The sequence below is a fragment of the Armigeres subalbatus genome, chromosome 2 (genome assembly GCF_024139115.2).
Source record: "Armigeres subalbatus isolate Guangzhou_Male chromosome 2, GZ_Asu_2, whole genome shotgun sequence".
Lineage (NCBI taxonomy): Eukaryota > Metazoa > Arthropoda > Insecta > Diptera > Culicidae > Armigeres > Armigeres subalbatus.
In genome coordinates this window covers 172,176,249-172,203,969 of record NC_085140.1, presented here as the reverse complement: position 1 = coordinate 172,203,969, position 27,721 = coordinate 172,176,249, and the positions used below count along the sequence as shown (strand labels likewise).

General features: G+C 37.5%; 1 protein-coding gene across 1 annotated transcript; it reads left to right on the top strand.

Moving 5' to 3' along the window:
• Positions 1-1,982: 1,982 nt before the first annotated feature.
• On the top strand, positions 1,983-25,024 carry LOC134215499 (uncharacterized). Its single transcript, XM_062694682.1, has 4 exons — positions 1,983-2,345; positions 24,328-24,429; positions 24,518-24,808; positions 24,880-25,024. Exons 1-4 carry the CDS (start codon positions 2,309-2,311, stop codon positions 24,909-24,911), a joined length of 462 nt encoding a protein of 153 aa, XP_062550666.1. The 5' UTR covers positions 1,983-2,308; the 3' UTR covers positions 24,912-25,024.
• The last annotated feature ends 2,697 nt before the right edge of the window (positions 25,025-27,721 follow it).

Genomic DNA, 27,721 nt, shown 5'->3' with positions numbered 1-27,721 from the left:
CAATTATCTGCTAATTGTTAGAAAAAATAAACATTTATTGATCAAATTTGGCCTTATTCCTCATTAATTTAAAAAAAATTCAAAATGCTGGTCCAAATTGGTTAAACTCACAACAGATTAATTTTTATCTTGAATGCGACGCATAGTTAAATTTTACACGAGATTGTAGTTAAAATAATTACATGCATGGTAATTTTGACTGCTGTGTTTTGTTTTGAGGCCATGGTAAAAACATAAGCTCAATAAAGTTGATACAAACGGGGCATGTAGTCTGTAGTAATTTTAACTGTAAAGCTGCTCTCAGTGTAGCTTTCATTAGGGTTAGTTCAAAAATGATGTCACAGGTTTTGGGTAGGAGGGGGTCTCAGATTCTGTGACAGTACATATACTAGGCAATAAGATGCACTTGATAGAGTGACAAATTTGTAACGATTTAGCGTAGAAGAGATCTCTGTCCGTTTTATCCCCACCTTCTCTATGAGATTAGATTAGATTATATGGAAATGCTTATGAAAAAAATTCAGGCAAATAAAAAATCCGAAAATAAATTGTCCTTCGAATTGACAAAAAATTGCTCAGCACTTAAAAGTAAATCAATCAGTGGCCTATTTTGCTCTGTTACAAAAAAACTCTCTTCTCACAGCCGTGGTAAGCAAAAAAAATTTAAGGGTTGGGCTCCTAATTCAATTTACATCCGCAATGGCATTACGTCATCCAACCTTACGTTTGTATTGTCCTTGAAAGGTACGAATATCACATTGAAACAACCACAATATGTTTCGCTTCCAGGGATTGATTTCAAAGAGAAATATGCAAATAATTTAACTTGTGAAACAACAATTTCTCGATATATTAAAAAAATTGTCAAGCTTGTCTTAGCTTGAGTCAAAACTATTTTCTTAAATGAATCGTGATGTACTTATCACATAGAAAGTACTAATTCAACACCCACAGTTAACTATAACCCTACCACACTCCACCTCGAATTAAAAATCGCCTCCGGCTCGAATTATGACTTCCAAATCAGGTGAATCAATCCACCGCAGCTCAATGGACCCATTATTCTAGAGGGGTTGGTCAGTTACCATCATGCGAAGCGAATTAAAAATCGTTTCAAGCCTTCCCTAACCCACTCCTCGTCCAGTGAACTGAATGCACGGAGGAAGCACGGACGAGAGAGCCGCCTGGCGGAACATAAGAGGCTATGAAGTGGTTCAACCGGCTGTTTATGGGGCTCCTCCAAATCAGTGTCAATGTTTTGAACTGCGGAATCGCCTTTGAGCAGAAAAAAAATGTTGCACATCAATTTGCATGGTGATAAACGTGTATGGGCAGTGGTGGCAGTGTATTTAATTTTGGAAAGACCATATGTAAATTTTAATTGAAATAAACATAAGGATATTCATTGGTTTGCACATGAAAATAAAGTTGAAGGCGAAACGAAGACTATCTTTGAGAACCGCTCTGCCCGGATTATTGAAAAATTGTGCACACTTGTTTGGTCAACTAATTCAGTTTATTGAGATTAATGTTCAAAGATCTCATGCTGGCAATTCTTCCATTAAAATATGTCTCATAATGTGAAGTGCCCATATTGAACCACTTCCAGTTGAACATGTTAAGAACTTCCTATTTTTGCATCTTCTGCTAGCGACTATTATTGACTTAATGTAAACGTCTGCACCTGTGTAAATCACAAACTCATAAGCCCATAAGCCACGCCATTCAGAAGTTGGAGGCGCTAGCTCCGCGGTGGCGGCTTAGAACAACAACACAAACCGTTGCTGATTCGCCGCTTCGGTACGTCTGGTTGGGTTTTATCGGGAGGTCTCGCTCGATCTTTTCAAGATCAACAATTATCCAGTGCAGCACTATTCAGCACCGTTGCTCGTAGTTCGTCATTATCATCATTGCTCAATCATTGCGTCTGACCGACCAGTCATCACCGTGGTACACTGTCTGGTTCGCTGCTAGTTTGATACGTAATCGTCATAATGCGATCATTAGGAAGGAAGGAATCTTAGCTTCTTGGCCACGTACGGAACGGATTACCATTAGTTGAAGCTGGTCCTTCGATAGCGGTGGACGCGATTCGGTGATTTTGGAACCATTTTATTATCTAAGAAGAGTTTGGGAGTCGACACGGTCGGTTGGTGGAAAGTGAGAGTGCGCGACATAGCATTGGGCGGGCGCACTGCAAGTTTTCTCCAAATCGTCGGATAGAGCACCCCAAACGTGAATAGTGCCAGACATAGAAAAGGCTTTTTTCGCGCTTCTTTCACGAATTGGTAACAGAAGATCGAACAAGATGAAGCAAATCAAGTTCGCTGCCGTGTTAGTGATTGGTGAGTAGCGTCGCGGAACTTGACGAATGTCTACATCTTTAGTGAAGGGTGGGCGGTCAAACCGTAATGGTATCAGACCAAAAGTGGTTATGTGGGGGCGTACTCGTTGAAAATTTAGATACCTGTGTATTATGTTTTATCATATATGATGCCTGAACCCACAAGAAATTGCAATACTATTATTCGAAATTATTCGAATAATCAATTACAGGATTCAATTTTGTAATTCCTCATTTACTGGAAAGCCTGTTTCCGGTGAAATTTTCTTTTCATGCCAATGTTAAATGTAGAGTGCATTCACCGGCTTTTCGGATCATTATATTGTGCTCTTTTTTTGTTGTTTGATACAACTTATTTATCTTTTTATTTTCTTTCTGTTTTCGGAATACTACGCCTCGATCTTTGCATTGTGGAACCACAATCATGGTGGTGCTTGTTCGGGAAATAATCAGGCACGGGTGCTCTACTACTGTCCACAGTGCTTTAGCAACCCCCAACAGATCGTAGACATCATTATCACTCCTGGCCCTACAAAGTTCTATTGCGGTTTCGTAGTATTGGAATGATACCTCGATGATCCTGTTCTGTTTTCTACCGAAGGGTAGTTTTCTTGTCATGATGATCAACAGTGAAAGACTACAGGACTACAGAACATGACGGCAATTATTGACTACACTCCGTTGTTTTTGAAGGTCTTCCACCAACATTGATTAGTATTACGTCAAGTTAAACTGTAGTCTCCAGCCATTCAGATGTGCCCATTGCTCGCTAAAAGCCTGTTTGATGTCCTGAAAGCATGGTTTGGCTCAAGGCGAAGATCATTGACTTTTGAGCTATAGTTTCACCTGCTTTGGTTGGAATTGGGTTGAGTCAGATCTGTACCAAACTCTTGGGTGGAGACCGCATCAGCACTCTTCGTAGAAGATAACGCACTCAAGATTGCTGGATAAATCTCCGGCAGGATTCCTGGAGAAAAATTTCGCAGGATTAATTGAGAAAGTTTCAGCGGAATTACTGAAGAAAGCTGCATCAGGATTCCTGAAAGAATCTCCCAGCGAGATTCTTGGAAGAATCTCTAGAAAGAATCTCCGGTGAGGTTTCTGGAGAAATCTCCGGCGAGATACCTGAATGAATATCTAACGAGATTCCTGGACGGGATTTATGAAGGAATCTCTGGCAGTATTCATGAATGAATCACCAGCAGGATTCCTGAATAATAAGCAAGATTCTTAGCATAATTCTCTGGCGATATAGCAGGAGGAACATTCGGCACGATGTTTGGAGAAATCTCTGACGAAATTCCTTAAAGAATCTTCAGCAGGATTCCTAACAGAATCTCCAGCAGGATTCTATGGAAATCTTTAGCGGAATTTTCGGAGAAATCTCCGTTGGCACTCCTGGAAAAATCTTAGACGGGGTTCCTAGAAAAATCTCCGGAGGGATTCTTGAAGAAATCTTCAACGAAGATACTGGAAAAAAATTCTGGTGGGATTTCTGGTGACTTAGACCGAAGTAGCACGCGCATTTTGTTTCATTAAAGGCAAGCACAAAAAAGTTTCATGAAGATGTCAAAAATGTTCAAATTGTGATGAATGTTGCATCAGCATTGCAATAATGTCATACATGTTTGACATTCGGAAACAAACAGCCAAAGTGTGCTGCATTGCATGTTGAATATATGGAACAAGAACGTTCAGTTGCAAACTATTTACTACGTAACATCAATGGGTCTTTCAGAATTAAGTTTTTTATATAAGCAGAAGTTAAAGAAAAGTTGGGGAAACATCGCTCAACGTTTTGACAACTAAAAATTCATTCCAGTGATGGTGCAATCAAGTAACAGGAAATTTGAGTACGAAACTTCAGAATTGCATAGTTTTCATAGAGAGCTAACATGCAGTCCCTGCGAAGTAGCTAATTGTGCTGTAGTAGAATCCAGTTTTATATTTTTGTTTTATTTTTTTCCGCTGAAGAATTATAGGGTATAAGGCTCAAACCAGAGGCGCGGTCACGTTCCGAGACGTGGGTAGGACAAAAACTGAATTTCAGGGACTTTCCAGAGTTCCTCTCGGTTTTAAAGATATTTTTTCGGACATACTCGGATAAGTTATAAAACTCGCTATGACTATTAAGATAATCATTAATACAATGATCTATACTTCAGTTGCAGAAGTATTCTCGGTCTCTAGTAGCATAAAAAACTATCCAGCTTTTTACGCAGCTAATGCCATAAATTCTAAATCACCCCCTTTGACGTTTGCGTCGTCTACCATAATTTTCATAATTGGGTCAAAATGTGCTCTGCTATTTTGATAAAAAAAAAAGTTTAAAAAAAAGTTATTCTAAATGAACTTCGGCACCGCTCAAAAGTCTATTTGACTTTATTTGAACTGATTTGAACCTATGCACTGCCCCATAGCTAACATTAATTTATCAACATATTAATCTCTATTCAGATACATTATTACTAATTTCTTATTAATGTCAGTTCTCAATAGAGGTCGACCGGCTATGGCATAGTTAATTCTGCTCGGAGGATCAATTAAATTCTCAGGTGTTTTGATACAAAAAAAATTAACACTGCAGTATATGGAAATCTAATTCGTATGAGAAAGTAGAGGATTTGCAATTCTATGGAAAATTAAATGAAGATGTCCTTTTCATCGATATTTTTCCAGAGCTAGGATTGACCGGATGTCTCGGCCAAATTTCCATCAGATTCCATCAGGTTGTCATTGCTGACGTGTCGTGTTGATAGTGATAAGTGAAAGCATTGTAATAATAAGTAAAGGCTCGAACTATTTTGTTCGATTATTTAAAGTAAGAATGGATTCATGTTCTAAACAAAAAACGATGGTAATTTCGCTTTATTCTAGAACCAGTTCGAGATAATATTTCCAAAATATCAATTTCAAATTATTCAGTTTACTCTACTTTTAAAGAAATAAACATAGTTATGCACATTTTATTCACCATCGCGGAGTGCTTACCCTTCGAACCAAATTTAAAACCTAAGAGGTAAAACATATTGCACATGTTAGTTAATGGATGATCATTTGGTTGAGAAATGTGGGATAAAGCAAAGAGTTATGGAAAATTTTGAAATCACTTTTGAAACCTAGTACAAGTAAACCGCGGTCCATAAGTTTTGATGGCACATTAGAACAATCAGAACAAATAGTTGCAGATAAGTTTAATGAATATTTTGTTAACAGCGTTTTATCAATTAATCAATCAATTGAATTGGTTGATGAACCTGACGAAATAAAACAGCCGATTAATGTTAATTGCTTTTTTGATGGCTTTCGCCCTACAACGTTGGAAGAACTTAGAATTATTTGCTTTTCTATGGGAAAAACGGCTGGCGTAGATAACGTAAATGCAAAAGTGATACAAGATTGCTTCGATGTCATCGGAAACAACCTGCTGGACCTGATTAATGAATCATTGCAAACGGGGCAAGTGCCATGCGTTTGGAAGGAATCATTAGTGATTCCTATTCAAAAAGTTGCCGGGACGATTAAAGCCGAAGAGTTTCGTCCCATCAATATGTTGCACACATTAGAGAAAATTTTAGAACTTGTTGTTAAAGGCCAGCTGATAACTTACTTGAATAATAACAGCTTGCTGATACCAGAACAATCAGGATATCGAGAAGACCATTCTTGTGAAACTGCATTGAATTTGGTATTGGCGAAGTGGAAAGAAAGCATGGAGCGTAAAGATACGATTGTTGCTGTGTTTTTGGATCTGAAACGCGCTTTCGAAACAATTTCTAGGCCCTTGTTGTTGAGAACAATCAAGCGCTTTGGAATCTCGGGTTCTGCATATAAATGGTTTGAAAGCTATTTGTCTGATAGAACTCAAAGGACTGCTTTTAATAATTTTGTGTCGAGCCCCGTGGAGAACACACTCGGAGTTGCACAGGGGAGTGTATTAGGGCCCATTCTGTTTATTATGTACATAAATGATATGCGACGAGTTTAACGATTTTGTGATGTTAACCTTGTTGCTGATGATACCGTAATATTCATTGCAGCTAAGAACCTAGATGAAGCCGTTTCGCGCTTAAATGAAGATTTGCGTTCTTTAAGTAGATGGTTGAAGTACAAACAATTAAAATTGAATATAAGTAAAACTAAATTTATGTTGATTTAGCGAAACCGTATAGATGTAGATGTCTCTGTAAAAATCAATGATGAGACAATTGATCGCGTACGCGAGATTAAATATCTTGGCGTGATTATTGATGACAAGCTCAAATTTGACACACATATTGACAATGTTATCAAGAAAATTGCCAAGAAGTATGGAATTCTCTGCCGATTGAAAAACGACTTAACTATTGCTCGCAAAATACAATTGTATAAATCGATCATCTCTCCTCATTTGGACTTTTGCTCTTCTATCCTGTTCCTAGCTCATGAAACGCAAATATCGAGATTACAGCGTTTATAAAATAAAGTAATGCGTTTGATTTTGAGATGTAATAGATTCACTTCTTCTACTTTTTTATTAAGTGCCCTGCAGTGGCTGTCCGTGAAGCAGAGAATAGTATATTTGACAATGGTGTTCATTTTTAAAGTAGGCTAGGTGTACCAGTTGTGGCTATAGCACCAATTGTCGCACTAGTGCTTTATATGCCAAATGACCAATCAAATCACCGCAAACCAAGTTCATATCGATAATGCATATTCATATGGCACGAATACACCTTTGATTTTCTCCACAACAAGCAAAGCATAATTGTAAAAATTGATTTTGCTTAATTTTTAACGTCCTTTGCACCAGTTGTGGCACTAGTGGTCCCTATTTGGCCAGTCCCATAAGAAAACAATGGGATTTGCCAAATAAGGAACCAAAATTAAGAATAGTGCCACAACTGGTGCATGCGTTCCTATTATGGATTAATCAATTTTGAGGATTATAACATATTTTATTGTGGTTTTCACAGCTGTTCTAAGGAGCAGGAAGTTAAACCTTCCGCTTGATATATAAAGTCCACCCACATGCCATTTACTTATTTTTTTAAAAACAGTTGTTCTTATGTATGGCGACAACTGGTTCACCGACCCTAGTTAACGGTTTGCTGCCTCGATATTTGTGTGATCGAATTGAAAGAGGAAGTGATATTCATAACTATAACACTAGAAACGCGGAAGAATTAAGAACACCCTATTTTTTGAACGGAGCTTCACAAAACTCTTTGTTTTTCAAAGGAATAAATGTTTTCCATTCGATGCCTATACATATAAAACGTGCAACAACACTTACGCAATTTAAGAGACAATGTATTTCACACGTCAAAGCTGCTTTTTGAACAGCTACCTGATCATTTTTTTTTTAGTTTATAGACACGTATATTTTGACGAAGTTTTGACGACGGATGATTTAGTATGACCAAATGTTTATTTTCTATTTTATTGGGGCACATATAAACTATAACTTTCGCCTCGATGATGATGATGGATTTTATTTTTTGACGTAATGTTAGTTTGAACCTTTTTTTTGTGTAGTCTACAAAAGTTTGAGTCTCGCGCGCGGAATACAGGTATAAATGAATTCAAATTTATAATCAATATTGCTTGTTTCGAGCCGATTGAATGATTACTTGGATAAGTAGTAAGCATTCTGGTAGATTGTTTTGTATTCGCGTCTATTGCCGAAACTTCTGATATCGACGGAGCGGTAACACAAGATTTGGCTTCTGTGTTGTCGTACATAAAAATTTAACTCTGAAAGATACTTATGAGTTATTATCTGCGGCTTGTGTTATGACTTTATGAAGCGCGTGTCATGGTGAAACTTTTGAAATCTGTGCGAGAGGTATCACAAGTTTTACATTCTTGTTAAACTGTAAGTATCTCTACTGATGTTTACGAAAATTCGAAGTTGAAATCAACGGCTCATTTTTTCAATTATGTTTTTGCTGTATAGTAATGGGCATTTTTTAGGAATGTATATCTGTAAAATAATCGGATTCTTTTTTTTTGTAAATCTGATTAAATTGATCTTAATTAAATATCTTAACGATAACTCGTCTAGCTCAAACCTTTGTAGGGGAATGTGGCGGGACCATCATCATCATCATCATAAATGCTTGGCATTTGAAGCAATTAAATGTTGGCGGCAACTTCTTTTTGTGGCAAGGGCTGAGAATTTTTTGGCTATGTTTATTACGCTACATAAAACGTTCTGTACTCAATTCCAAATTAATTAACTTCTTGGAAACTAAGGCTAAGTTACTCTTCCTTTCATTCTGAAAATAAATCATACTATAGATGTCTTTTTACATTAAAAACTAAACTAAAATCCTGGAAAACTTGCACTTGTGATTTCAAACCCTTTCCAAGCGAAAAAATATGACAACCAAGTATGTCAATAGACTGTTGATTCATGGCTCCTGAGATAAAATTAAAGTATTCTGTCCACAGCAAGTGTCAAAATCGATTCACCCCTTGCAAATTTACAGCTAGCGTAAAAAGCTGGATACACACTAACATTTCTCTCCTTTCCCAACTGACTGGCACCGTTATTGATCTATAGTTGAGCGTTCAAAAACGGTTATATCCAGATTAGATGGTAAAACCCGTTCTGATAAGTCACGGAGAAGCAACCATTGACAAGTATAGTCAGTCTAAGCTAAGCTAAGCCTCGTTCGGATATTCAACTTTTGTTCAATTCACCTGTCGGTCTTTCAACTATTATAAAATTCAGAAATTCTCTGAGCCTCCCTGAACTAGCAGAAATAATTACGTACTTCAAGAAAATGTTCATTCATGGAAGAGTATTAGACATGGAAGACTATTAGAAACTTCAAGAGTTCTTGGAAAATCTCAACACATAATTGAAACTTTTTTGAATAGAAAGAATTCCTCACAGACTCTGAGGTGCTTTTTAGAATAGAGTTCTCCTTTACAATCCCCGAAACCTCCACGATTGTCAGTTTAACCTCTGATAAACCTTCTGATTAGATATCTGATTAGATTTGAAACGTGTAAATGATACTATTAGATCTTTTAGTTATCCATAATGCTATTTTCTTATCATAGAGCCATAATCATGGGTAGGACAATGCTTTGACTGTCCTACTCAGGTATTTCCATGCGTGGGACATGTCCTACTTGTCCCACCCACTCCCGGCGCCACTAGCTCAAACCTTAGCCTATTATGCTGTGGTTGAGCACATTTATCAATTTAAATATTCATGTATTGAAGATCTTACCGAAATTATGTCACCAAACGGCTTTCTTACTTTTGGTTAATACGCTAAGTATTCAAAAACAACAATAATGGTTCCAAATCTATTATTTAATACATCAAAAGTTTTATGGGAAATGGACTTTAAGTTCGTCCAATTTTCCTAATCTCGGCTCTGGTGTTGGATGCTTTTTCGGCCCATGAAATGTTGGTGCATTATTCACTGTAAATCGTTTGTATAAGCCGTAAGGTAGGCAATTATAATGTGCTGCTTCAAGTGAAAATCGTCAGCCGAATTTTGGCAACGAGTGTTCTAATATTGTTCAAAAAAGTTTTGGTTAATTGTGTCACTATACTAATGAAAATAGTGAATTTAACATGAATGCTAAAATAGTGTGATTGTTATCCGTTCATCTAATGTGCGAAAATAGGTAAGTCCATTCCAAAAACTACTTTATTGGGCAAAAGAAAAATCTCTTGCACTGCCTGCCTACTTAAGTGGTTGCTAACTAACCGAGTCAAAGCAATTTTTCACGCATATGAATTGCGTTTATCGAATGAAGAAGTGCATGAATCTTGCGTATTATAAATAAAGTCGGCTTGATATACTTTTTCAAAAAAGCATTGATAAATATCTCTCTACAAAACGATGTATTATTGCTGAATTATTGATTAATTTGCATGATGAGCAAACGTTGCATCCAGGCCTAACATTACATCCCGTTACCCTACAACATTAGTACAATTTTATTGCAATCGAAAGATGTTTCCGAAGGCTACATCCCTTGTATTTCTGGATAGTTGTAGGACAGTTAAACGTCCAGTATTGTCTATGCGGGTCATCGCTAGAACGTCGCTCAATCAGCGAGCGCTTTCCAGTTTGATGCTGTAGCGACGCATTTAATTTGCCTGCGTCGCTGGAGCACTTACTGGAACGCGACCAGCGACGTTTCAGTCGAGCGACGTAGTTGAGACAAGGTCATACATGTTCTTGATTTTATCTGCATCGACAATAGTGAAACAAGTTGTGCTGCTTTGGGTATGGCTCTGCTGCAAAGATGTCTAGGGAAACCCCTTCGGAGATTCCTCCAGGAGCCTCTTTGGAGGTTTCTGTAAGAACCCCTTCGAAAATTCTTTCAAAAAACGCCTTCGGAGATTGCTCCAAGAAACCCTTTGGAGATTCCTCCAGGAACTCCTTTGGAGATTATTCCAGGAACTCCTTTGCAGATTCCTCCAGGAACTCCTTTGGAGATTCCTCCAGGAACTCCTTTGGAGATTCCTCCAGGAACTCCTTTGGAGATTCCTCCAGGAACTCCTTTGGGGAATCCTCCAGGAACTCCTTTGGAGATTCCTCCAGGAACTCCTTTGGAGATTCCTCCAGGAACTCCTTTGGAGATTCCTCCAGGAACTCCTTCGGAGATTCCTCCAGGAACTCCTTCGGAGATTCCTCCAGGAACTCCTTCGGAGATTCCTCCAGGAACTCCTTTGGAGATTCCTCCAGGAACTCCTTTGGAGATTCCTCCAGGAACTCCTTTGGAGATTCCTCCAGGAACTCCTTTGGAGATTCCTCCAGGAACTACTTTGGAGATTCCTCCAGGAACTCCTTTGGAGATTCCTCCAGGAACTCCTTTGGAGATTCCTCCAGGAACTCCTTTGGAGATTCCTCCAGGAACTCCTTTGGAGATTCCTCCAGGAACTCCTTTGGAGATTCCTCCAGGAACTCCTTTGGAGATTCCTCCAGGAACTCCTTTGGAGATTCCTCCAGGAACTCCTTTGGAGATTCCTCCAGGAACTCCTTTGGAGATTCCTCCAGGAACTCCTTTGGAGATTCCTCCAGGAACTCCTTTGGAGATTGTGTATCTCTGACGGGAATCTCCGAAGAGGTTTCTTGAGGAATCACCGCAACCTAACTAAGCCGATTCGATGCACAGGGAATGTCGAAATTTTGTTTTCTTATCATCTGCATATTCTGTTATCTTGAAGTGCTGTGATATTATCATATTTTCTGCATAAACCTTGTTGCTGTTATTTTGAGCATTTTCATGATGATAGACAGTTTCAACGCTTGGGTCTGCATTTTGATTAAGGGATCTTTTGTTATTCTAATTATTCGCCACTGAACTGCAAACCCTTGAAGCATGTGCAACGTTTTGAGAAAATTATAAAGCTCTAAACAGGTGAAGTGCAACGTATTTCTTTGCATAAGTAAGCTCCAATTTTCAATTCCACGATAATTAAAACGTGAATGTGATTCGAACCGGGCACTGCCTGTTGTTTCTGCAGCCTGCATCTGGTTATCGGTAGAGATGTGGTAATCAATCAATTAAGCATTAACAAATAAGGTGTATTGATCTGTGAAAATGATGATGAGGAAATATGGGTAGATCCGTTGAACGGAGCACCATGAATCAATTATGAATTAATTTGATCAAACAATTTGTTAATTGCTGATGGATGCCATAAACAATATCGTTCTTCGAACGTAGAAAATAATCTGGCTCAACCAGTCAGTGTAACGTGCGCGTATGAATGTTACGGTACAGTGATTTCGTGACCGCCGTAGTTCAATCACGGTGGACGACGATTATGCAGCGGTTTAGTATTGAGTGTTTCCTTAGTCCCAATGCTGCCATATAAAAGTGAACTGCACTAACGGTACGAAGCCGGCTTTATCAATGACGAAACCATAACATTTTTATACCGTCGAGTAATCTCAGCCAGCAGTGGTGAAATAGCAAAATATTTGAAATTATCATAAGGTCAACCGTCATTCAATTTACATCCCTATACGATAAAATACCTAAGCGAGGATCACTTATAGCTTTACAAATGAAACTTTTTTTTTTGTTCGTGATGTGCTGTTAGGGAACGCAGACTTGACTTTTCTCCTTTCACATACAACATATTTGTACCGATGTTCTGTAAGGCTTGCCTTGGATGTGATAGATGCGTGAAGTTGGATTCAATACATCTGCCAACGCAATATTATTCCACTCTACTTTAAACAGACTTGGCACGATGATGGTCCACCGAAGAGACAGGGCACAGCATGACACACTTTATTGCGAACAATGTTGAAAATTAGCTATTTGATTAATTATTTTCTAAACATATAAAATGGGTTTTGATTGAAAAGCTTGTTTGTTTGAAGGCTATTCTGAAAGACTCATTAGCAAAATTATGCATCGTAAAACGATAACAACAAAATGAACAAAAGAAGAGAATAGTTCAATGAAATCGTTCAAAGGTTTTCGATCACCACAAAATATCGTGGCATTGTGACAAATTTAGCACAGCATATAAATGGAAAAACCCACCCCCTACAATCATTGAACAGATAAATCGATGCTGTTACTGTAATAGGGAAAAATACCAATTGTTAGCAACCTAAGCTTTTCGCTCTAAAATATTGACATAGATTAACTGATATACATGTCAATCGACGAAGAGTCGAGTAAAGTACGAGACACTGAATACGACCACACAGTTGTGGTCGAAATACGTATCTGCAAAGATATCGAAAATAATTGGTGGAATTAAATGGGGAGTACTTAACTCGTCTCGACGATGATCATTTTTGTGTTAAATATCTTGACTGCGCATATGCACAGTGCATGTTTCGAAATGGACAAATTGATATGAAATTTGCGAAAAATAATCCACGTGCCTTGGAGGGAGGCCCAATCGGACAAATCAAGCATCCGAAAGATATTCAATTTGCAAAAAAAAGAGCTAACCGTGGTGGAGGTTGGTACTAGGATCCTGATGGCTTTTCCGCAAACGTGACCTTTAAGTGGTCTTGTTTAGTAGGGATTTTCACGCCTATCTAGAAAGTAGGAGGTTGAGGGTTCGAGTCTCTCCATGACATGGGGATTCTTTTTCGCAAATTTCATATCGATTTGCCCATTTCGAAACATGTGCTGTGCATATGTGCAGTCAAGATCTTGAACAAAAAAGGAAAACATGTGTTTGTTCCTTCTTGATGATTGGTGTTCACTGAATATAACAGCTATTACCACAAGCTCAGTAATTTTGATATTCAAATAACACCATAGATATAAGTTGGTAACACCTCCACCTTTCTTTTTTAGCAAAGCCATTTTTGTTATTATCAATTGATTTGTTCCATTTGCCAACCAGGCATGGAAGTATAAAACTGTTAATTTATTGGTGCAAAAATTCTGTTTGTTCATATCTTTCAATAGGCAGAGACGAGCATGAGCAGATGACCGTAAAATTCGTAGTTGCTACTCCGTGATTGACTAAAACTTGACTCGAGCTTGGGATTTAGCTATCTCGCTCGGGTTGGTTTTTTTTTATCTCAGTTAAACTGTCAATCATTTTTTGATTGCAGCACCACATACCGTTTTGACTCGAAGTCCGGACACCTAAGCAAGCTGAATTTTCAGCTCAATATTTCAAACGGAATTAAGTATTTGACACTGACACACTGACATTTGACACACATTCTGTCAAGATTAACTTATCAAATTTTCTGTAGTGTACTGAGAATTACATTTTGTATTCACAAAATAGCTAATATTATCGAAAACATTGAACATCGCTTGCTTCAAAATCCGGACACAGTATGAGTATGTGGTATGAGGGATGCTTCAAATACCGGACAATTTTGCTTCGAATTTCCGGACACTTCGAGTTTGGCCTATATTGATTCTCAAATAGCCAATTTAATCCGTTCAAAGACAACTAGAACATAGCATTCATATTTCTCGATTAATATAAATCCGTTTCCGGTTTCTATACACATTTGTATGGAATCTGGCATCCCCTCGTTGTGTGTACCATCCGCAGTTTCTGCTCCGAGATTGACCAGGACTACCAAAAAACAGTATTTGAAACCAAGCAGGAGCATTTAACTGCAATATACAACATTGTGAATCTAATAATTTCATACAATCTCCCCCTCTCCCCTTTTCAAGGTAGAGCGCTTTTTAGAAATTTGCCGTGTCTGTGGGTAATGCAAATTTTTCTTCAAAACTACCTCTCAAATTCAACGTGGATAAGTTGCAATGGACATGAGAATCATTAGATGACCCAAATTCTATTCGCATCAATAATACCATAAATAAATATGATAGGAGGAATATAAATGAATGAGAAATAAATATGATAGGAGGAAATGTGCCGATCTCCATCTCACTGAATATATATTCATCGCATCGCGAAACAAAGAAATACGGTTCCAAATTCGTCGATTTATTTTATCAACCTGCGTGCTGACTGCGGAAAAAATCACAAAAGAAAGAAATAAATCAAACTTTTTTTTTGTTTTTAATGGGATGAACATCGGAGAATTAAAATTATGCATTATCTTATCATTGTTAAGATATACTTCGAAATATAGACATTAGTGGTATTTATGTGTCTTTTGAAATCCGTTTCAGTTTGCTATTAGAAATCAAGAATTGAAAGGAGCGATTGAAATAATGAATTTACACAGAATAAAAATGTTACAGCATATATGATGTAACAAAAAGGCTCCGTTCAATTCGACTCATTTTTCCATCACTGTTTAAAATGACAGGTCGTCGTTACTATGGAACTTGTATTCAATATTGCGTACAAGTATAAGTTGGATGTAAAATTAGAGGCTATTGAACACAAAAATATGCTTTTGGATTTTTCCATGGCGCGTGATTTTCAGAATTTTTAACTGTGCATGCGGATTGAAAAATCCAGGCTTGTCCGAGAAATGTTGAGTTTTTTTATTTGACGGGTGTCGTTCACAACGTGTCTTTTTGTACAATTCTGTTAAAAAAGCTATTTTTACAAACTTGTTCATTTTTTTTCTACAAAATGTGAATGGCTAAAAAATACTTTTGAAGACAACCTTTCACTAGAAACTGAAGGCAAGTTTTGCTACTTGTGTGCAAGTGATACCATTTACAATATGTGTATGAGTATATATCGATAAGCTGAGAGCAATCAATGTTCCTTTTGGGGTGCAACAACTCAAATCTAACGAGATTGTAACTATGCTTGCTCATTACGAATCATTTGATTTCCTTTAACTTAACTGATAAACAGTTATTTAACATCATTTCAGCATGTCCGGCAATCGAAGCAATTGCAAGAACTTGCCTCGAAGTCCGGACATACAGAAAATGTAATACAAATTACAAATCCATGAATTCCCAAGCAATTTCTCTAATTCATGACAAAGAGTGCTATCATACTATGTTATTAAAATACTAATGATGCAAATGATAGAATACAGAAAATATGAGCTTAGTTTTTCTAATGTTGAGTCTAAAGCTGCATGCTAAGAATAACGAAATTCACCGTTGATTATGACATGCCTTCCTTTTTTACCTCTAATTTTCAAGTTTTTACCACAGATCACGGATTACTTACATTTGTTAAAATGGTTTCAAGTCTAAGAATCGTTCCCTGCATTGATAACCCAAGAAATACTTGTTGAAATGGTAAATAAAGTCAAATAACAATTGTAGTGTCCGGCTTTCCAAGCGTCCGGCAATTCGAAGCAAAACGGTACTAGATCGATTACAGTTCGAGCTTAATGCTTTTTTTCAGAACTCATGGAAAAGTTGCATTTCGACCATTTTCCAACTTTTCCTGTCAACTCTTAACATATATAAACACAAAGAATCCCAAGATGAACCGATCAGTGTCATTCATATTAAAGGATCGTACGCTCGTTTGGATTCACACAGTTTTGGGTCAGTTTTCCAATAATGAAAACTGGCCTAACACAAAACTTAGTTTTGTATCCGTACCATCAACAATCATTCGGCAAATAGGCAAAAATATTTTAACAAATTGCAAAACAAATTTAAAACATGTTTGGCTATAACATTCGATAAAATAAAAAATCAAAGACTATAGGGTGTAACAAATTTTTGGAAATTTTTGAGATGAATGCCAACGCCGAATACCTTAGTTCCTAGATTCGTTAAATCAAATCACAAATAATTTAACTTGGTAAAGTCATTTGGCCGAATAAGTCATTTGGCCGAATGGGTCATTTGGCTGAACAGTTCATTTGAATAGCTCTTTTGGTTGAATAGATCATTTGGTCGAATAGTTCATTTAGCCGAATAGGTCTTTTGGCCGAAAAGGGTATTTTTGCCTAGAAGGGTCATTTGGCCGAATATGTTTTTTAGTCTAATAGATCATTCGGCCGAAAATGTTTTTTGGCCAAATAGGTCATTTGACGTCTCACTTCTCACCTCTCCTTGCAGAAGTATGAAATGAGAAGTAAGAAATGATGAGTGAGAAGAGAGGCAACTCCCCGAGTAACACACTTATCATAGACGAGTTTCTGTGGCTTATGTATGATTAAACCAAGTCATATAGGAGTCACTGCAACCAAATCGGTCGCAATTCTGTTACTAGGGTCCCTTCTTACTTTGCCCATCCCTCTTTTCACAGTGATGAGTGAGAAGTGAGAAATGAGTAGTTAAAAGTGAGACATCTCACTACTCATTTCTATCTTTTCGTTGTGAAAAGTGAGAAGACGTCTTACTTCTCACTTCGGACTACTCACTTTTCACAAAGTAAGAAATGAACAGTGAGAAGTGAGACGTTCCACTTTTCAATTCACACTACTCATTTCTCACTTCACTTGTAGCATGCGTATCAACATGTCATCGACCTAAGTTCAATTCCATCAAATCCCATTCCTTGCGTCATTCCGAATATAATTCTAGACGAATATAATTTTGCTCCTAAGCTACCCGTCGCACGTTAGCGCTGATGGTATGGTTTCTATTTTGCTATCTCTCTCACGATCAGTGCATCGATCACTGATCTGCCGTAATCCGAAAAGGTCACGTATGCGCCATTTTGCAACATACATGTTTTCCAATTTTCTGTTAAAGAGTACGATGAGTACTACTCGTTAACACCATTTTTTGGAAAATGGCATATACGTCACTTTGTCAGATTACGGCAGTGATTGGCTAGTTTATACACAATGACTTCAGGTACCTCCAAATGTGAGCTCAGGTTAAGTTAAGAACTTTTGATTAATACAACATTCGCCTTGACAAAGCCGTGCTGCTGCCGTCTTGCGGAGACGGACGGGTGTAGTAGTAGAGCTTTTGATCAGAAAATGATTGAATGCAGTTTAGGAACTACTGTTCTGTTAGGAAAATTTTAAGTGACGATCTTAATGTAGAGAAGAAAGTTTTGATGTTTATTAAAGAAACCGACCTTATCAAGATGATTTAATACTATGTCAAAAGGCAAATTTGTTAACAACTATATTATTGTAGTTGTCGTAATTTTGAGTAAATATGTCTAAATAAAATGCACTGAAGGGGTCATTCGCCCTTAATATAAAGAATAACACCCAGAACGAAAAACAAAGGGAGCACTTACTGTATTGTACCACAATTAAAGTGTTTGAGTGAACGTACGGCGTCAATATACCCAATAGGGTGGTTCAAAAAATTGATTTTGCTCCACAGCACTCATCTGATTCTTTAGCATGTTCTGAGTGTCCTCTGAAAATTTGAGCTCATTTGGATTAAAACTGATTTGGCACAAGCCATTTCAAGTTTGCATGCAAATTAGTATGGGGAAATTTATTTTTTCATTATACTGTTAATGACGCTTCCCCATCAAGGGCATTTACAAAGAAAACCTACATAGCTAAAAGGAATACTCAACAGCTTTCACTCAGTGAAAACCGCATCTCAATTAATCGTTCCAATAATTAGTAATCGAATTTAATCTATACCGTGGTTTTCTGGAGCTAATTGCATAACTCATCAACAGGCAACATTGCTGCTCGTGGCGCGAAAGATAGCACCCACAAATTCAGGCTACTATGTTGCACTGCACATTTCAGTGATGCCCTCAAAGAAGTTTAACGATCATGACTAAAGATTCGCAACCTGTCTTAAAATCTATTACTAATCATTGGGGAAGATAATCAACATGCGGTTTTCATTGGGTGAAAGCTGTTAAGTATTCCTTTTAGCTATGTAGGTTTTCTTTTAACCTGCGCATAATGCGGAAGCGTCATTAACAGTATAATGAAAAAATAAATTTCCCCATACTAATTTGCATGCAACTTGAAACGGCTTGTGCTAAATCAGTTTTAATCCAAATGAGCTCAAGTTTTCAGAGGACAATCAGAATATGGTGAAGCATCAGATGAGCACTGTGGAGCAGTCTTCAAAGAGCGTCCTCTTTTCAGAATGATTCGCAAAAGCAAGCTTTGAAAAAATGATTTAAATTGGAATAAATTTACATCCTCGCTTTCAATTGCTCCTTTGCACACTTGATTTGAAATATCGCATCATTGATTCAAATCATTTCAGGCGATGACCTACCGAATCGTAAATCGAAGCATCAAATTGCCCTTTGAAAGCATGGAACCTAAAGGTGGCTATGTGGTTATATGGCTAGTGGTGTCATATTCAATTGTGTCAATCTCTTAATTGAAAGTTTGATTCTCCCGTCGAACTTTTTCGTTTTTTATACTTTATTATATGGATATGATTCAAGTGTTAGGACACACGTCGTGGTAATGCTGTGTCGTACTAACTGGTACTAACTGTTTATTTTGACGAAAAAAAAAAACTTCAAACTGACAGCAGCAGCGAAAAATGTAGACAACAACCTTCCGAGCACCGAATCTATAGAGCTCATCGTAATGAAATTTCGATTTCGGCGATTCTATCTGTTGGATGAAACCTAATGCTATTGTCATATAATATAATATGCTAAGAGTCATATAATGTAAACAAGTAGGGTAATTAATTTCTCAACCCAATTCATTGAAGTTTTGGTTCTCGGACCTCTCATTTTGTTTCAAATGTAATTTCCTATTACAGAAGCAAAATATGACAAAATATCCAGTTGCTAACAACAATCGTCTTCGCGACGTAACAACGAAGTGGAAAGCAAACCGGTTACTAATAATACGCACCACGTGTTTGCCTTTGCCTAGAATCCAATGAAAGGATTCAAATCAATGATGCAGTATTTTACAAAATGATGCAAGTGCATCAAAGCAATGATCACTTGACACATAGGGAGCATTCATTCTCCTGCTCCTTGGATTTTGCATCAATGCAACGAATTGCAAAGGAACTTTTGAAGACTGCTGTGGAGCAAAATCGATTTTTTGAACCACCCTAACCCAAACATTCGCGGGCGCAGTCGTATTGGCCAAGTGCCTAAAGCATCTTGAGTCTTTTCACTCGGTAATGCATACTGAGAGTAGATTTTGCCAATTGCCAACAGTGACTTGGACTCGCCCTAGGACTTAAAACGTATGATTTAGCGACTCCGACGCTTTGGGTTCATTTCTTTTTTTTTTAATTCGTTTGATTCAGAAGTTTTGTGGATCAAAATGTGAGATTCTTTGGAACAACATTTCCTTCTCATCCAAACTAGTAGCAGCGTGAAGTTTGGCTTGGGCTTCTGCATCAGGTATGACATCTGTAATTACACCCGATTCTGTTTTTACACGGATTTTTTTTACACGGCCGTGTAAAAAAAAATCCTATACAAAATTTTTGCAAAGTTGCTCCATTTGCTATGATTTGTCGAGAAATCATAAAACTTTTTTTACACGGATTTTCAAATTTCGAGCTGAAAACTTTTTTTACACGGAACGCATCCCCCGTGTAAAAAAAGAATCGGGTGTATTTGATTATGCTAAATTAGCTTTTGCCACCCTAATTCCTAGAACTAGGCAAATCACTCAAATAATTAATAATAAGGCCGTTACAAATATTTAATTAACTTTTTGTCCTACTGGTCTCCGAAAGGTCAAGGGGGCTAATAAAAAATAAATATCAAAATGAAAAAAATAAAAAAACTCCTCGGATTTTTTAAAGAATATTTTGAAAATCCTCCAAATTATCCGAATTTTATTTAAATAATAATAATAATAATTTAAATAGGGTAAAACGACCTATTATGGAGGGGTTAAGCACCGTGTCAACATAAAATTGATTTCAAAAATGCTTTAAAAATTACATGTTGGTCTTTTTCTACATTGCTGTAGTCGAATAGGTTGCTCGTTAACTATAGATTCGTAAATATTACGTCAATTGTGTTAAACTTATGCTGTTTTGTTTTTATCACACTAAAAACAAACTACCGCAATAATAGGACGCAGGTGCCTATCCTTGCGACATTTTCTCAAGGTCAGTCCTATTGTTGCGGTATTGCATGCAATTCTTATGGAAATCGATACCACAACAATAGGACCTTAACACTACCGCAATGATAGGCTCAAAGGATTCCAATTTTTAATGAAAAATGTTGATTTTTAATAATTTTTAACGGAATTTCGTCAAATAAAAGGTGTTCTAGTCGTTAATTCGATGAGTTTTAGCGTATCCACAATTGTTTTTAATGCTATTATATCCAGAATGAACTATTTTAACACTACCGCAACATTAGGACATACCACAACGATAGGACGTTTTACCCTAATATATAAATAAATTTGTTGCCCCCTCAAAATATTATTTTTTAGCAAAAATAAAACCCGAGGGGGGGGGGAGACAAAATAGATTTTAAATATTTGTATCGGCCTGATCAACTTTGATAAATCACATTCACATTAAATCTATTGTTAATCATTAATCATCACATAATAGTCCGATATTCAATTATGACCGTTTATCGTTAGTACTAAAAAAATATTCAAAAATCATAATCGTTAATTATTGTTAAAAATTGTCTCAATTGTTAATCAAAGTCAGTTAATCATTAATCATAATCATTATTTATAAAGTATAAACATCGAAGTGTACCATGCATTGGAAGCTTTAATCTCTAATGCTCTGATTATCTGAAATCATTGGTGGGCCACAAAAAAAGGCTTTGAGGTCTGCTTACGGCCTGCGGGTCGCACTTTTGGAATCACTGTTTTAAAGAAACGAGGCGGGGGCTGGCTACGCCCTTGGAATCGATCATAATCTGTAAGGCAGTCCAGTTGCAATACATCTGTGAGAAAGGAAGAGAAATATATCATTTATATAACTTGATCAAAGATATTGTAGGTACTAAGCACAACTTCATCTTATGAAAGGCGTCAATAACATTAAAACCGTATAATCATCGCGTACACCAACAACATATCGTATCAAACACCCCACGCATCAATTAACATTATGCGCCATAAATCATTCGGATTATACCGGACCGAACACACCTCTCTCGGCAATGCAATGGACATACCTGCTCAACTGAAAGAGAGATTTCATTTTCATCGGCGAATCACCAATTTCACCTTCATTGGAGCAAATTAGCCACCAAACAAGCAGAGTGACCGATAGTCCCCCGACTACAAGTACAGCAACATACATTAGGGTGATAATGAAAACCAGTTTTTTAAGATTGAAATATTTAATTCAAAGTTTTTCGGAAATGGTTTGAAAGAACGTTTTCCTTACATTTATACAACCATCGACATGAAATTGTCAAAATTTTATTTTGATTTTATTCAAACTTTTCGATATTGTAAATATTTTTAAGAATATTTGTTTCTCACTCTTATGACCACTATTCCCGGATTCCCGGCCGTCGCCACCCTAGTGTATACGATGATCTTCTCTACGAACATCTTGGTTCACGTTTTCCTCCCGACTTGACTTTGGCCATGCTTTCTAGTGGCGATGATGGTGGTGCTTTCAATTCACACGATGGTAAATTTTCAACCGTCGATGAAAAGATAGTGCGCGATCTGCTTTTTCTTTTGATTTTTAATTCAACAAATGCAAATAGCCGAAAATAAAGCCATCGGCTGTTGGTCTGCACAGATTAATTGTGCTTGCACCACCGGCTGTGTTGTGTGGGGAGGTACTTGTGATAAGGTGAAACCTCAAATCTCATTTCACGCTTCCGGTGGCTCGCTGCGGTTTGGACGTTTTCATAAGGATGAGCCTAAAATAAGAGAGAGTGTTTTTTGTGTGTTACACCGGTAATGTTTGTTGGGAACTGTTGCTAAATTTTGTAATCGGGTGAAAATCTAATTGGACGGCTGTATAAACTCAATGGGGTCTCCAGTAGCCTTGCGAGCAAAGGCGTAGGATTGCCAGTCCGGAGATGGCGAATTCGATTCTTGGTACGGCTAGTATATTTTCGGGTGGGAAACATTTTCGATACCCTGGGCATTGTGTATCCATTGTACTTGCCACACAAGATTCATACTCATGCAATGGCGGGAATAGAAAGCTTTCAATTAAAGCCTTTCCACGATAAATTTCGGACACACATCGTCCGGCGCGATTTTTAAACATTTTTACCAACCACTGAGACGATATATTAACATAACAGCTCAATCTCTTCATGCTGCTTTCAGCATGTCTTAGCTCTCGTTCAAATTAATTAAATGACGACAAATCAATTGTACAATATCTAATTGTCCGAAATTTAACGTGGACAGGCTCTAATCACTTAGGACATGATAATGGAATACTAAGTTTAAGAGCCGGTCAAGTTCCAGTTGGAATGTAGAGCCATAGAAGAAGAAGAAAATAAGCCAATACTGCATAAATCGACTGGTGAATTATAACATGGAACGTTTTTATCCCAGCCCAGCAGGAAAAATCATAGATACCGCCATCGGGGATGACAATGAGTCTGGGGGTGAGAATGGGTCATCGCTCTCACCGGCAGCCTGGAGGTCGGATAGCAAAATCCTTCAAAAAGGCCTTTTATATTTTAGTATTCTTGCCCTCAGATACATTCAATCTATTCTACAAGCATTCTATGTACTTGAAACAGTGACCCATTCTCGCCCCCATTTGACCCATTGTCACCCCGACGACGGTAGCTTAAGATTGTAGAGCAAAATGAAATCCGTTGGACAAACTTTTAAAAGCACAGAATTCTATCGGGACAAATTCTGATATTCTCTGGCCTGTTAGACGATCACGCTATCCGGCATCGTGGAATTGGTATCCCCAGATACACTCTGTTGTGGAGTGAGAGTCATTAGAGGCAAGAATGACCATTGTTAGATTCAAAACACATGTTCGAAACCTTTCTTTAAAAATTTCAACATTACACGCTAACCAATGCTACCAATCTGCAAAACAAAGAGCTACAGAACCAACACAATGCCGTCGTATATAGAATTTTGAATGATGATATCAAGTTCATAATTGGCGACTTCAATGCGAATATCGGATCTGACGACTCGAATTATCAGTAATCTATTTTTTATTTTTCCACCCCTTAGCTTCTCCGAAACCACTTGGTTGATTTTATGAATAGGTATTTGTGATGGCCATTAATTTATTGCAAATTTTGCGCCGTATTCGATTCCATAAATTGTTGTCCCACAAAAATATGCTCCCACCAGTTTTTCCATATATGGATGACGTCTCAACAACAAGAAGCGCTTTTTAAGGTGTGAAAAAAGATGCAAGAATGTGCTTTTGTTAATTTCTATACAATTGAACGTGTTAGCATTTGTTTTGGTATTTCAACAAATTTGCACGTACGTATGTGACGGTAGACTATTCTTCGGTAAGAAAAGCAATATTGCCGTTTAGAATGTTTGTTATATACATTTCCTGTACTAACGGCTTTTGTGAATGTTTAATATGGATATTAAATCATGTGGAATATCACATCAAGTGTCTGACATCAATATTTTACCTTATAGTCATCCTAACAATTTATTAAGAAGATAAAATCTATAGGAAATCAAAACTTCAAAGGAAAAAAAGATGCTCATTAGCAGCTTTGCCTGCGCCTTGTATTAATTTCCAATTAAATTATGACCTTCTTCCTTTCATTTCTTTTCAAACCTTTCTCGTAGCTCTCATCCTATCAGCCAGCATGGCTGAAGCCCGACGTGTGAGACGCCAGCAACCGATACGAAGTCCCTTCACAACCTATTTCCCATCGAGTCAAAAATTCGGTAAGAAACCACATCGAGGCATTTTTTTATCGATTTACAATCTCTCCAATCCCATTCCGTCCGCTTTGCATCCCAACCTTAACTGCAGTCCGAAATCAAGCATCGCTTAGCGGTGGCGGCACGTTCCAATCCGCTCGGCCCACCTTTCTCACATCGGAAGCTTTCAACGATCTGGTGACGACGGTGCAGGCCACTCGTTCACCGAACCTGCTGCAACCGTCCCTGGAACCCCAGCAGCCAAATAGGTCACGCGAATTTTACATCTGCATGACAAACTGCCTGACGCTGAGCCACTACAATCCGGTCTGCGGAACGGACCACACCACCTACCACAACGTGTACAAGCTGGAATGCTCGAACCGGTGCGGAGCACGGCCCAGTAAGTGCGGAATGCGACTTTGTCGGTTGCTGATTCTGATGTTGTGTTTTCCTTTTTTTTTTTCATTTCAGGAGTTCAGGTCCGAAAGCCCGGTATTTGTTGATACGGCATTTATGTTTCATTTGTAGAGCATCTGTTTCGGTTAAATAGCTCACTCATAGATCATTCTTTAATAAAGTGTTCATACATCATAAAAGTACATGTTGTTTGTTTTGAATCTGTGTGGTATGCACGAGACGACGAAGTTGTTTTTGCACCATCGAAGATATTATGCTTTTCGATTTAAATAAAAACACCTCATGGAAGACTAGAGTTTTCCGTTTCCCATAAAAAGTTTGAAAATTTCCACCGAAGAAATCATGGAAAAGGCGAATAATTATCCGAAAATTAAATACATTAGTATCATGCTTGTGTTACAGAAAAACCACATGGGTTTCAGAATAGCAAGTTAGAGCCTTTTTTTAGCTTTTTGCCTTTCTCGTACAACTAAGTTGTACCGAAAGGCTATCATTTCACTCCGTAAACGAACTTTTTATAGAAGCCTCTGAGACCCATAGTATTATATACCAATCGACTCAGATCGACGAGCTGAGCACATGTCTGTCTGTCCGTGTGTATGTATGTGTGTATGTGTGTGTGTGTATGTGTGTGCACAAAGGCTATAAAAACATTAGACAACTTTTCGTATAGTAATCCTTAACCGATTTTCTCGCAACAAGTTTTATTCGACAGGGGACAGAGCCTTGTTGATCACTATTGAATTTTATAACGATCGGTCATTGCGTTATGAAGTTATGAAGAAAATGGTCCATCGGACCACATAAACCCCATATAAGGTTGGTGTCTTAGCTAAATGCGTGAAAGGCACCAGCAACGCTAGGTGGATTAATCTGGTTTTTCATATTCAGAAGTTATTTTTAAGATAGATATGCACATTGAACATGTCCATGGTCCAACTTCTGTAAAGTTCAGGATGGTCCTGATAATCCTATGGGTTCAAATGGTCCAATATGCAATAAGTTATTATCTTCATTATAACGCATTATTAGTTTATTATCAAGATGTGACGCTTAGATTGAAACAAAAAATCCCAGGACCATCTCTAAAATTCAACATTTTATTTTTTTTACTCAACAATATTTTCCCTACATTTGCTGTGATTGCGTGCACTGTTTATTTCCCATGCAAGTCTGCCATTTTGCGCCTCCTCCTGCGCGTTTTGCTGCAGCTCTATCTTTCGAATAGAGGTTAAATTCTTTGGAAAGTCAAATAAACTAATTAGAGGAGAACAGTGCAGAACGCACCCATGGAGCAAAATGTTCCAACTCAAAAAATCACTTAGTCGTTTGTAGTACATTTCTTAGCAGTGGCGCCGGGAATGGGTGGGACAATTATGACATGTCCTACGGATGCATTTACTGGGTGGGACAGTCAAAGCATTGTCCTATCCACATTTGCGTAACTAAGGAGGGGCCAGGGGGTGGGGGCCTGCCTGTCTGTTAAAAAAAACATAGTTTGAAAAATATATATGTATTTCTGTTCTACTACGGTTAAATTTAAACGAAGCTAGTACACTTTTTGATCAGAATTAAAGAAACCCAGATTAATCCACCTAGCGTTGGTGGTGCCTTTCTCGCATTTAGTTAAGACACCAACCTTATATGGGGTTTATATGGTCCGATGTACCATTTTCTTCATAACTTTTAAACGCAATGACCGACTTATTGCGAGAAAATCGGTTAAGGATTACTGTATGAAAAGTTGTCTAATGTTTTTTATAGCTTTTGTGCACACACATACACACACATACACACATACATACACACGGACAGACAGACATGTGCTCAGCTCGTCGAGCTGAGTCGATTGGTATATAATACTATGGGTCTTAGAAGCTTCTATAAAAAGTTCGTTTTCGGAGTGAAATGATAGCCTTTCGGTACAACTTAGTTGTACGAGAAAGGCAAAAAAACAATGATATTGACTGTCTACATCCAACCAGCGAATGGCAGATTTGAATACAGTTCTGCATAAGAATTTTACAGAAGCTGTCTAAAATTTCGGCATAAAAACTTTCGGATGATTATATTACAACCATTGTATTGAAATCTTTTAAATTTGTATTACTTCAATACAGTGCCTCTTTAAAAAACTTAGCTTCAAAGCAGAAATGTATATGCCATGATGTTTTTTAAGTTGCTGTAACTTCTACTAAATGAAAACAAGATTACAATCATTTAGCCTAGGTTACTGCAACTAGCGCTATAACTCCGTCATAAATAGCATTCAAACAACGAAGTGTATAGGAAGAATTGTAGCTGTCCATTCTTTCCTCTAAAACATTCGCAAGCACGTGACCAGGACAGATCTCTACTGTTGGAGAGTGCCTCTGTGGTGAAGGATTACAGTGCAGATGCTACTCGCATACAACAGTCTAGGCCAGAGGTTCCCAAACTTTTCGAATAATGGGCCTACCAAAATTCCATATTGCTTGCGACCCACCAGGCACCAATTGCAATTATTTTAAGAAAGTGGATAAAAGTGAGTTCGCGTTGGATTGATAAAATCAAAATACTGTTTCATACCCCTTCATTATATTTGCAAAAATCTAAGCAAATTTTTATTTTTATTTTAAGCTGAATTAAATTTTATTTGAGTTGTATTTTTTAATCGGATTTAAATTAGATATGGAATGGATTTGGATACCCAAGCCACATCGGCCATATAGTGCTATTTCAATCCTTACAAATTTTTAAATAGCGGTACACGTATATAGCGTTAATGGTTACTTGGGTAGAATTTGGATCAGGATTGGATTTGGATTGGATTTTGATTTGGTTTGGATTCGGATTTGGATTGGATTCGGATTTGGATTCGGATTTGGATTGGATTTGGATTAGATTTGGATTGGAT